At 55.2% G+C, this 12,661-nt stretch overlaps 1 protein-coding gene across 4 annotated transcripts in view; it reads right to left on the minus strand.

Annotated features, from left to right (window-relative positions):
* KIF17 (kinesin family member 17) overlaps nt 1-12,661 on the minus strand; it is a 47,880-nt gene that overhangs the window by 33,115 nt on the left and 2,104 nt on the right. For all 4 annotated transcript variants that reach the window (XM_043573950.1, XM_043573949.1, XM_043573948.1 and 1 more), the window contains exons 2-4: nt 8,415-8,561; nt 7,573-7,674; nt 2,547-2,736 (exon numbers count right to left, since the gene is read on the minus strand). In XM_043573950.1, coding sequence (XP_043429885.1) covers nt 2,547-2,736; nt 7,573-7,674; nt 8,415-8,561 — 439 coding nt within the window. The remainder of the gene's footprint in view (nt 1-2,546; nt 2,737-7,572; nt 7,675-8,414; nt 8,562-12,661) is intronic.

The following is a 12,661-nucleotide window of genomic DNA, read 5'->3' on the forward strand; positions in this document are numbered from 1 at the left end:
CCTGACTTGGGGAGCAGGGGCTGGGAGGTCCAGACTATTCTCTGAGTGCAGCAAGGCTTCTTTCAGTGCTAATAGCTCCTCCAGATTTCCTGTGAGGCCAAAGGTGGGGGCAGGGGGCATGACTGGGCGAAAGGTGGGGGAACGTGATTGTATCTTTCAATGCAAAAGACATTGGCTTTGGAGGCTCTCGGACCTGGTTCCCAATCTACCCCTGCGTCCTCCTTGCTGTGTGACCTTGGCAGAGTCATGCACCTCTCTGATCCTTAATTTTCACATCAACAAAATGAGACTGACAACAACTCCTCACTGGGGCTGGTTGTTGGGAGGGGTTCATTCCTCCTGAGAACAAGCCCAATTCTGCAGTGACTGAGGCCGTGAGGGCAAGGCAGACCCAGGTGCTGAGGGTGACTGGAGTTGGGCCCTGGCTGGTAGCAGGGGCTTAGAGCACAGGTATTGAACGCACAGATCCTGGGGGTCCAATCTTGATTCTATCTCTTAGTAGCTATGAAACTTGGGGGAAATCGCTTGACTCAGTTTCCAATGAGATGGGAGGGGGAAGGCAGGCGGAGGGGCAGGGGCTTCCTCCTTACTCTCCTGCTGGTTGAAACCAGAACTGGCCTAGATCTGCCCATGTGCACAGCAACCTGAAGTAAAGAAACAGAAAATCTGGCTGGTACCCAGTAGAGGCTTGGATATGTGAGGGGCTTGAAGTTTGAGGCTTTTTTTTTTTTTTTTTTAAAGTAGCAGCAGGAAGGAGGGACTTGGAACCGTGCTTTTGGAAAGCTCTTGGCTGGGGGCGCCTGGGCGGCTCAGTCGGTTAAGCATCTGACTGTTGATCTGGGCTCAGGTCATGATCTCTCGGTTCCTGAGATCGAGCCCCACATCAGGCTCTACGCTATCAGCCTCTCTGCCCCTCTCCTGCTTGTGCTCTTAAAAGAAAGAAAGAACGAAAGAAAGAAAGAGAGAAAGAGAAAGCTCTTGGCAGAATGAACCAGAAGCCCTAAACAGGTTTATATGCTTTGCCCCAGGAGGTCTATGCCAGGATATACAATCCAAGGAAATGACTCTAAATGCGGAAAAGGCTCTGTGCACAAAGATGTGCATTGTGGCATTATTTACAGCACCACAAAACTAGAAACAACTGTACCACCCTGTAAGGATTTGGTTAGACAGGACCATTACTGATGCACTGTCCCTCAGGAGGGACCCATGGTCACAAAGACATGGCGGTAATGATGCTCAGTGAGGCACGGGGAATGAAACGCAGAGGAGGAGAAACTATTTACAGTATGAGATTTCGATTGTGTTTATAATGTTCATAGGGAAAAAAAAAGGACAAAAAAACCCAATATGCTCAAATCTAATAGGCAGTTGGGTTTCTGGGTAATTTTCCCCACCTTTCTCTAATCTCTAAGTTATCTTGATTGAACTTATTTTATAATGGAAATGATAAGCACCTTTTAAATTCGTTCAAAAGCCTGTTTCCAGAGAAAGCCTGCCTCATCCAGGCAGCCTGCCTCATCCTTCAAAACCTCCTGCAAAGCCCAAGAGGCACTCACTATGTCCTCCCCTGTCCTAGTCCCTGTCCACCCTTGTCCCCCTCATCACATGAGGCTGTGACCTCACTGACCCCACCCTCCCCATATCAGCACCCCGGGGAGACTCAGACCCAGCAAACACAAGCAAGTTGACCCGGAGCCAGGTCACCACACAGTCTGGGTGATGTGGTAGGAGGTACCCTGGCTTTGACCTTGGGTCAGGGATCTCTCCAGAATTGTGTTCCCAGTTGGGCCTAGGCTGCATCCTGCTGCAGTGCTCTCCAGAGTTCTATTCATGATGAACCTCAGACATGGAGGCAGCTGCAGTGCCAATGGGAAAAACCCAGATGTCACAGAGAATGAGGTTCAAATCCCAGCTGTACTGCTTACTGGTTGCAGAACTCTGCACAAGCAACCCGCTGCACCTCTCGGAGCCTCAGTTTTCTCATCTGTACAATGGGAATTAAATTGCCTGTGTCTAGGACTGTTGTGTGGTTTACACAGAAGGAAGTGTGTGAAGTCAGCAGCTACGGGAGGCCAGAAACAAAGAGTTTCTTCCCTTCCCCTCCCCTTCCCCAGGGACCCTTCCAGAAAGAAGGAAGAGGGAGATGACTGAAGAGTGGAGAGCACTGTCTAGAAGGAGGACAACCCGAAAGGTCCGGGTGGTACATTCTGGAGACAGAGCCCTGGGATCAATGCCCAGCTCTGACACTTTCTAGTCGTGGGGTCTCGGCTTCCTCATCTGTAAGATGGGGACGATGTTGGTATCCACCTCCTGGGGTTGTAAGGAGTAAATGAGCTAATGCACATAAACCCCGCGGCCCATAGTAAGTGCTCACTGTGAATGAGCTCCTAGTGTTACTGTTATTGTTGTCCATGCTGTCTTTTCCTGGAAATATGGGCCCGAACGTGGGAGGGGCCACTTGGGTCTGCCTCGAGGCAGTTCGAGAGTCTTCTCCCAGTTTCAGATGGGCCCCACCCCCTGGGTGCCCACCTGGCCCCGCATACCCACAGCGTAGATCTCGATGCTGATGGTGAAAATGGAGTGGGAGCGCGAGGAGTCCTTGTTCATCAGCGTGTAGCCCACCGAGCGGTTCTTCCAGCCCGCCTCCATGATGCGCTCACACTGGGCCATGTTGTGCACCGTGTGCATGGAGAGCCCCTTCACGTACACCCCCTTCTCCGGGTGCTCCTTCAGCTGTGGGGCAAAGGGGCGGGTCAGAGCCGGGTGAGACCGGGGATCCCCAAGGAATCCAGGGAAGGGCCCAGTTCGGGCCACCTCTGCCCTCCTGCGGTGCCGGTTGGCGCCTCAAATTCCCTGCAACGGGCAGGGCCTTTGTTCCAGGTGGAACCAGCCTCAGACTCACCCCACCTCTTACCTGTTGTGGGACCTTGGGCCAGTGACTTAACCTCTCTAGGCCTCAGTTTCCACATCTGTAAACTGGGTATGAGAGGCCCATCTTTCAGGGTTGTGGTGAGGTTTCAGTCAAATCAGGTCCAAACAACGTTTGGCGCAGCGCCCGGCACATGGCCAGTGCTCCGTAAATACCAGCAGCCGGCCTCACTGCTGCTTTAGTGCTATTATTATGAAGGAGGTTTCCAGACTGGGAGCTTCAGCTCCCAGGGGCTGACCCTGTCATCACCCAAGGGCTCTGAAATCTTCTCTTGTGCCCTGTCAACACGTCTTCTGATCGCCTCTCTGCTGTGGCTCCGAGGACACGGGAACGTTTCCAGACCTTGGATCGTGGCCGGGGAGGGGCCATTTGCTGCCAAGAACTCCCACTGGCCCATGGCTCAAGCGGGCCCCCAGCCCTCAGCGTGATGGCAGCGAGTAAATTAATTTATCTGATTGCTCCCTGCTTCCTCTCCAGGCAGCCAAGTTATTCTGTTGCTGACACAGAGCTGTGAGATGAAACATTTGTCAAGTGTGAGGAAATAAAACTAGTCTGGCAAAGAGCAGAGTCATCTGTCTGCTGGTCTGAGCCACGGAGGCTCAGGTGCTGGGCTCCAGCTTCACGGTCCCCGGGGTGGGGGGTCAGGCCCCTGCTGCGTGGGGGCTTGGGGGGCGCACAGGCCTGCCCTATCTGCTTACGTGTGGAAAAACAGCCAGACCCAGAATGAAGGACTGGGCTTCACGGATCGGAAACACAACTGAGGCACAGAATTGTTAAATGATTTGTTGAAGATCACACAGCTGTTAGCACCAGGGCAGCAGTGGGGTCACAGGCAAAAGAAGATTCTAGAGGCAGTCTATGGAGAGAGGCTGCAGCGTCCTGCGGTAACTGAAGCTTGAAATGATGACCTTGACCTAGAGGCTGGGGGTGAGGATGGAGCACCAAGGACAGAAGCAGGACACCCTGCAGAGGGTGGCTTGAAGCCGGCCAGAACTGCCGCCCCAGCGTCTCACAGTACCACCGCAAGGACACACGGACGTGGACGGCCACCTGCTCCCAGGACCCCGAAGCTGCCTGCACACGGCAGGCCCACTGGCCGAGCGGCCGCTCCTGGCCCCCGGGAAAAGCAGTCTGCTCCTTGGTCGGGCAGACCTGGGGTAGAGACCTGACCCTGCTACTGGCTGGCTGGAGAAGTCAATTTGCCTCTCTCTGCCCGTTTCCTCGTCTGCCAAATGATACCGAATCCTACTTCTGCAAGACCTTTATGAGGACTCAGAAAAGGATGGAGGTGGGTCCGTGGAGGGGAGCCCGCCAGCACAGCACCAGGGGGTGGGGGCGGGTGGGGGCGGTCTCTCAGGAGCAGGTAAGAGGAGTGGGGGGGTGGGGGATGGGTGCAGGGGTGGGCAAGCCCTCGTGTCAAGGTGCCTCGGCCCTATTTTCAGGCCCTGGAAAGCTTGCTCCCCACCTGGAGATCCCCCACAGTCTTGCCTCCCCTCAGCCTCAGCCCTGCTCTTCCAGGGAGGCTCTGAGTGCCCGAGGGAACTACTCCTCCCGGCCACGCCGCCCTGAGCCTGGTCACCATGGCAACGGCTGGGATGCCACCAGCACGGAGGAGGGGCTCCTCACACTGCTCCCCAGTGCACTGAGAGGCGCTGAGGCCTCACTCCCCTGCCCAGTATGGGCAGTGGGGGTCGGGGCAGAGGGAGCAAAACTGCTCCCCCAAATCCCTCCTCGCCCTGGCTGATCTAACCTCTACTTACCAAAACTCTCAGGCCCTGGGGCTCAGAGCTTGTGCTGTGGGGCCTGGCCTCCTGGAATCAAAAGCAGTCTCACCCTTTCCTGACTTGTGTGCCCAGGGGCTGGTCTTACTAGGTACGTGGAGCCTCAGTTTCCTCCTCTGCAACAAAGGATCAGAACAGCACGGCTCTCCTCCTAAGGCTGTTCTGAGGTTGACAGGAGCACCTTCAGCACCTTCTCCAGGAGGCGGCGACTCCACACCCCCCAGTGCCCCCGTGGGGAGCGTCTCAGAGTGCAGCTGTCACTGGCGGCCCCTGCCCCCCACCCCGGGCAGCCTGACTCACCAAGCCTGAGGCGTGGGGCCCAGATGGGGCAAGAGCATGGCTGCCAGCCCTCAGGGACTGGGTAACCGAGGCCATTGTAGGGTCTCTAGTGTTGGAGGAGGGGAGGAGGGCCCCCTGGTGTCCCAGCGCAGGTTGGCAGGGGACCCTGATCCCCCAGGTTGGCCTTTTGACTCTGACACATGGGAGTGATGCCCTGTGCCTCCCTCCTCTCCCCATTCCCCTGTCGGGGGCTGAGCTGTGACTCAGGCGCTCCAGCTCCAGGATAAAGAAGACAGTAGAAAGACTCCAGGTGGGCGGCTGGAGGTTCCGGCATAGAAAGGCCAAGCACCGCTGTGCTGGTCAGGAGCTGAGAAGGAGGGGCCAGGCCAGGTCCCAGTCAGGATGGGGACTGGAAGGAAGGGAGGTCACACCCCTGTGGACCCGCTGTAGCATGTGGCCTGGCAGCTGGCACCAGGAGGTTTTCCCGTCTTTGCTGAATGAATGAATCACTCGGTGGATGTGCCTCCCTTGACTAGAACTCCACTACTGGCTTCTTACTGCCCTAGAGGTTTTCCAGATTGCTGACCCCCCAAAATACTCGGGGAAAGCCCCTCACAAGTTCTGGTACCAACGCCGTTACTAGTGATTAGCTGTGTGGCCTTGGTCAAGTCCCTTCCCCTCCCTGGGACGCACTGTCCTCATCTGTACCAGGAAAGGCCTGACTAGAAGCTCTCTATGGGTCTTCCCAGATCAAATATTTAAGGATTTTTTCCACCATACGGCCGGGACAAACAAATTTTTCAAGACTGCTACTCTCTGATGTCTGACTTGTTCACTTGGATCACAGAGTGGTCGCTGGTCAGAGGGGAACTCACAACCTCCCCCCACCCCAGATGAGCCCAGGGCAAGTGGGGGGCGGTCAGGGGGCAAGCAGGAGGCCGAAGTTGAATGGGGAAACAGCCCGGCCCCCACATGGGGAAGGGGTGGGGGGAACCAGGTGATTCTGACGTCCTGTCCGATCTAGAGGTCACGTGGGGCAGGAGGGCTGTGGGAGACATCGCAGCACCTAGTTCTGCCTCTCCCACCCCCACCCCCGTCCCGTAGCTGTCCAGGCGCATGCCCTGGGAAGACTTCAGCACTTTGTCACCCAAAAGGTCCAACCCTGACTCTGGCTTCCTAGCCTCAGGCAAATCACCTTGTCTCCCTCAGACTGGTTTTACCCATAAATGGAATCTCCCCAGCAACCTAGGCTCTCTCAGCCAGGGCATTCTGACCCTGAAGGAGGTGAGCTCACTCCCAATGCAGGTCGTGGGCCCCCTGGGATGTCCACTGGTTGCCTGGTCAGATAAGGGGCAGCCAGGAGCATTCTGGCCACAGAACTGGCTCAGCCTCCCCCAGTGGGCCTCTCCTCCTTGGACCTGACCTACCTACCCAGCATTTAAAGAGCCCCAGATAGGACACACGACCAAGGCCTCAGACCAAGGCCTAGACCTGGGTCCAGCCTTGTCACCAACTGGCTGTTCAGTCCTGGTAGGTCACCTGACCTCGCTGAGCTCCCCAAAGGGTCAGCCAAGTTCTGCCATTCTTTATAGACCTCCTCTCAAAGCATCTAATGCTGCTGCACCTTGCTGGGAGATGATGTTCTTTCCTTCTGACTCCAGCCTTCTAGAAGAAGGGGAAAGTCACAAAACGTGTGTGATTCTCAGTGACCAACTGAGCCAGCCCCGGGTTCTTCTGTTGCGGGTGGTCCTTGACTCCTTAGAGGGCTCCCCTTTGCAGAGCCCCGGGTCGCATTTCCTGGAATCCCGATGGCATGAAAGCGCTCACCCGTTGACGGCCTTCCGTGCTCCTGCGCCCTGTGAGCAGCTTGTCCTCACCACCCTCTTCAATCCCCACAACTACTTTGTAAGGTCATGTCTTGGGTCCTGGGGTGCCCCCACACCAGAACCCTCTCGAAAGGGAACAGAGTCCCAGAATCTCAGGCCACCAACAGCCGTGAAATGGGATGTTTGAGATTCAGGTCCTTGAAGTCAGACAGACCTGGGTTCAGATCCAGCTTGGGCCACAAACTTGGGCAAGCTAACTAAGCTAAGCGTCCCTTCCCACACTGGCAGATCGGGGATAATAACAGCTACCTGACAAGATGACTGTGACTATTACATAAGATCACGTGCCCAAAGCAGTCAGTGAACAGTGCTCAATAAATGATGATCATTATGTTGGGTTTTTTTAGCTTGAAGGGCACTTACAGATTTTCACAGTAATTTTTTCAGAAGTGGAACCCAGTTTTCCAAATGAAATCTATCACAAAGACTTCATCTATTTCACCAGACACAGGTGGGATTCTCCCAGGTGAGGTGCAGCCCCCGCCAAGTGTGGTCGGGGGTAGGCCCATTAGCCACTCCCCTACAACATGGATTCAGAGATTCCTCCAAAATTCAAGTTCAAAAGTCCCTGCTCTAGTCCGAACCAGCGCCTGTGCCCTCAGAACACCTCCCCTGTATTTCTGAGGGAGCACGGCCTGATGCCAGCCTTCCCCCTCCGTCAGTCCCTCCCCGCCCAAGCCGCATCTGCACCCACCTCCAGTTTCTGCTTGCTCTCGGCCCCCAGCAGGTCACGGACATCTTCATTGTAGATCTCCAGGTAGGAGGCCCGGACCAGGAACTTGGTATTCTCTGCACACTGCGGGGAGTGGACAGGGACAGCAAAGACGCCTGAGCACTTGCTGCCAGCCCTGCCCCTGCAATCTAAGCCCTCTGCAGCCAGGACATCTCGAAAGCACCTCGTGGCAGGAGAGGCGATGTCAAGGGGAGGGGAGCCCCCTACCCTGCCTGGCAGGGCCACAGGTCAGGACCAAGCACTGGCCACGGTCTGATCCCTCTACAGCCAACTAGGGGTGCAGTCCCTGCTCTGCCATTTCCCAGATGCAGGAGTCTCTGCTCACAGCCATGAGAGGCCACCAGGGCAATTCTCCCCTGCAGCCTGGACACTGGGATAAGCGGTCTTGGCCTAGCACATAGGGGCTACACGTCTGGGCTTCCCTATCTCGACGATGGGATGATAGTGATCTCCTGGGCCAGGGTGGGGGTTCCCTGAGATAATTATGCAAAGGGCTTTGCACAAGACTTGGTCTGTAGCAACTGCCGAATAAAAAGGGAGGCTCTGATGGTTACAACGGCTTCTCGGACGAGTGCTCTGGATCAAATGATACATTACGATCCAGAAATGGCAGGAGGAAACCACGGCCCTGGCACGTAGAATTTTCTCAGCGTGAAGTTCTTCTCCCATCCCCTTTCCAGAAACCACAGCCTGCCTCCGCCTACCTGTGTCGAGTCCCGGCAGGCTCTGAAGTCCTCCCGGTCCATTCACGGTAATGTCTCAAGAGCCCCCAGACCCGCCCCTTCCCTCCAGGGGGCCCATACCTGGACGCTCTCAAAAACGTGCTCGAAGGCCCTGGGGATGATGCCTCTCTGCGAGGACGGGTCCGGCAGGCCCTGCATGGTGAAGGACTTCCCGCTGCCCGTCTGGCCATAGGCGAAGATGGTGCCATTGTAGCCCTCAGTGACACCCTGCGTGGGAGAACCAAAGCCCGGTGCTCAGCCGGCTGAGCCCAGCTGGACTCGGCCGTCTCCTAACTCACAGACTCAGGGCCCCTCCCAGGATGGCACTGGGCTGGCCGTGCGGTACAGAGATAAGTAAGTCACAGTTCTGTCCTCTAGGGGTCCACCTCCTGGTGGGGGACACTGTCCGTGTGTGGAGTTAAGGGCTTGTGCGGTGGAGCCTGGCCTCTCTTTCAGGGGTTCAAATCTGGCCTCACCCTTTTCCTGACTGTGCCGGGGGAGCTGGTCTTACCCAGGCACACTGAGCCTCAGTTCCCCCCTCAGGATCAGAACAGCACCTCCTCCTAAGCCTGTAGTGAGGTTTACACGCGAACTACTTCCTGCACTGGCACACGGAGGGCTCGCGTACAGGGGGGCTCACTGAATGTCTGCCTGAAACGTGGCGGAGACGGACCTGTACAAGCGACCCTCACACCAGGCAAGCGGAGGAAGAGGAAGGCATTCCAGGCTGAGGGGGTGCGGAGAGGTCAGAGTCTGAGAGCAGGTGGAGCCGGGGCAAGGGGGACGGAAGAAAGGAAGCAAAGCGGCGGCAACCCTGAAATCGGTCTTCGCTCACTGACGCGTCTGTTCATTCCACGGCGCTCCGGCTGGAGACACGGCGGTGATCGAGGCGGAACCCCAGTCCCTGCCCTCACAGAGCTCATGAGGTCACCGATTCTAGAACTCAGCACGGGGCAGGGGAATTCTGTGTCAGAACGTGGGCCCAGAGAGCCGCTCCCAGGCCCCGAGGGCCCGCCTGGCATCCACACCCAGTGACGCCGCAAAGACCCATCCTGTGGGCCAACGTGGGGCTCGGGATCCCCAGGGACTGCTGGTGAAGGAACCAGAAATCATGATTCACAGCTTCTCTGACGGCCAGGCCTCATTCTTCTGGGCGGAACCAGATGAGCCCCTTTCGTCTGTCCAAGGAAACCCTGACCACTGTGTGGGTTCCTGCACCTCCGCAGAGCTCCAGGGGGCTGCACACAGGGACCAGCCTCCTGTGGTGCGGCAGAGGCAATGGCAGACCCACCGCCCAGCCAGGAGCCACCGCTGGGCTCCTCGGAGCTGGGGACACATGCAGGGTCCACACGGTGCGGGGCCCAGAGTATCAGCGTCACCCAAGCCCGGGGAAGAGATTCTACACAAAAACATGTATCGCTTCGCTGTCCGGTAGGGTGGCCACCAGCCGCACTAGCAATGGGCCCAGTACGACTGAGGAACTGAATTTATTTGATTTGATTTTAGTTAATTTACATTTCACAGAAGCAATATAAAATATTTTTCCATTAAACAGAACCTTATTTTTTGTTCCATTTCGTTTGAACTGTTGACACTTTAGCATCCGCAACATGATACGATGTAAGACACACATCTGATTTCAAAGACTTGGCATGACGGAAGAATGTCAGCTATCTCTCACTGATATCAAAGAATGACCACACATTACCAGTATGTTTTCTTGAAATAATGTTCCGGATATACTGGGTTCAATAAAAATCTCTTATTAAAACTAGCTTCATTTGTTTCCTTTCACTTTTTACTTTTACTTATTTTTTTATTTTGAGAGAGAGAGAGAGCGAGTGAGTGCACAAGCTTGAGCAGAGGAGGGGCAGAGAGACAGGGAGAGAGAGTCCCAAGCAGGCTCCACACTCAACGCAGAGCCTGCCACAGGGCTCGTTCCCGCGACCCTGGGATCATGACTTGAGCCGAAATCAAGAGTCGGACGCCTAACCGACTGAGCCACCCAGGCACCCCTAGTAGCCACATTTTAAAAAGTAAAAGAAGGGACGCCTGGGTGGCTCAGTCGGTTGGGCGGCCGACTTCGGCTCAGGTCATGATCTCGCGGTCCGTGGGTTCGAGCCCCGCATCGGGCTCTGGGCTGATGGCTCAGAGCCTGGAGCCTGTTTCCGACTCTGTGTCTCCCTCTCTCTCTGCCCCTCCCCCGTTCATGCTCTCTCTCTCTCTCTCTCTCTCTCTCTGTCTCAAAAATAAATAAACGTTAAAAAAAAAAATGTGGCTACCGGAAAACTCAAATGATGTATGTGGCCCACATTATGTGTGTTTTGGAAATCATTGCTCAAGAGTGCCGTCCAATGTGGGGCCACTAGCCACTGAGTTAGTTAAATTTAACTGGACTTTAAACAAAAGTAAAATTCAGTTTCCTCAGTAGCAGTAGCCTCATTTCAAGTGCTTACTTGCCACATACGGCCAGCGGTACCTACTTGGACAGCCTGGAAACAGAATATTTCCACCACTGCAGGAGGTCTACAGAACAGCACTGTTCTGGAGCGAAGTAGAAAACAATTTCAGGGGCGCCTGGGTAGCTCAGTCAGTTAAGTGTCCGACTTCAGCTCAGGTCATGATCTCACGGTTCGTGGTTCGTGGGTTTGAGCCCCGTGTCGGCCCTGTGCTGACAGCTCAAAGCCTGGAGGCTGCTTCGGATTCCGTGTCTCCCTCTCTCTCTGCCCCTCCCTGGCTTGCGCTCTGTCTCTCTCAAAAAGAAACAATAAAAGAATTAAAAGAAAACAATTTTACATACATTCTTAAGGCAAAACATAAGATTTCAAAAAGGTTTCACCCATCTAGGGTCACCTCCAGATCCACAAGGGATGGGCTTGCACTGAGAACGGGTCCTGCATGTCGGCCGCTCTGTCCTTCCACCCAGGCTTCTGCACGTCACCCTGTTCTGCTACTTACAAGTTGACTCTCAGGAAACCAACTGCTAACTGACTCCTTCTCACTTGCTCACATGCTCAACAAGAATCCCTATGAAACTGCATTACAGGCTGGATGCGCTAAGCATTTTTCCTACGTCACATTAAACCCAGAACTGTTGCAATTGAAATAAAAAAAAACGTCTGTCCTAAGTTGCCTCATGTTCCCCTTCCACCCCTTCCCCAAAACACTGCTGAATGTCCCATCGAGGGACCAAATGCTATGGCTTTTACTGTATTGATATCTGGTCGTGGTAGAAGCCGTGGTACCTGGCCTGTGGGTGGGTTGGGGGCGGCTCATTAGAGGTGACTCAAAGGCCATGGGTGTTAAGTGGGAAGAAGGGGCAGATGGCAAAGCCACCGGCTGGGAAGGAGCCCACAGACCAGGCAGCGGGCCAGACACACGTGGAGGGGAGTAGCTCCGGTGAGAATGTGAATGGGCAGAAGGGGTGGGTCTGGGGTGGACAGCACCCAGGAGAGCCAAAGAGGTCACCCAGTGACAGAGAAGATCAGGAATAGGGACTAGATTTAAGTGCAGGAGAAGCAGGAAAGAAGAGAACAGGAAGGCTGTGCAATAGGACTCAAAGGCCAGGGCCTGGGCAGGAGGCCCCGTGGAGGAAACAGAAGCCCTGGGAGAGCTCGGGACCTGGGTCAGAGCCCCGCGGGGCACACAGCCCCTAATGGTGCAGTGCTCCTGGCTCAGAGCCCCCTGAGGTGGGCTTTGCCTCTGCTGTGCGCACTGCTCATTTAATGGAAGGCAGCAAAATGCAGCACGGGGACCAGGTACTGTGTGGGTATCAAAACAGCCCCTTGGGGAGCCTGGGTGGCCCAGTAGGTTAAGCATCTGACTCTGGATCTTGGCTCAGGTCACGATCTCACAGTTCATGAGATCAAGCTCTGAGTTAGGCTCTGAGTTGACAGAGTGGAGCCTGCTTGGGATTCTCTCCCTCTCTCTCTCTGCCTCTCCCCCCGTACTCATTCTCTCTCTCAAAATAAATTTTAAAAACTTAAAAAAAAAAAACCTCATTCTGTGATACTCCCAGCCTCAGTTTCCCCACCAGGAATGAGGACACCAGCTCTACATGCATCCAGAGTCTTGTGAGAATCAAATGCTGGGCTCCACCTGGAAGGCCCTTTCCACCACCTTCTTGCCTGACCTACTCTTCTCATCCTTCAGGTCTCAATTTAGATCTCACCACTTCCAGGAAGCCCTCCCAGCCTTCCCCCTCCTTTCCCATGCCCTCCAAGCCCAGGTTCTCTATGTTGCCAAAGTCCCCCAGGCTTCTCGTCCCACTCATCACCTTGGACCGTAGCTATTAGCTTAGCTGTTCCTTTCCCTGACCGTGGCCTCAC

Source organism: Prionailurus bengalensis, chromosome C1, assembly GCF_016509475.1.
Source record: "Prionailurus bengalensis isolate Pbe53 chromosome C1, Fcat_Pben_1.1_paternal_pri, whole genome shotgun sequence".
Classification (NCBI taxonomy): Eukaryota; Metazoa; Chordata; class Mammalia; order Carnivora; family Felidae; genus Prionailurus; species Prionailurus bengalensis.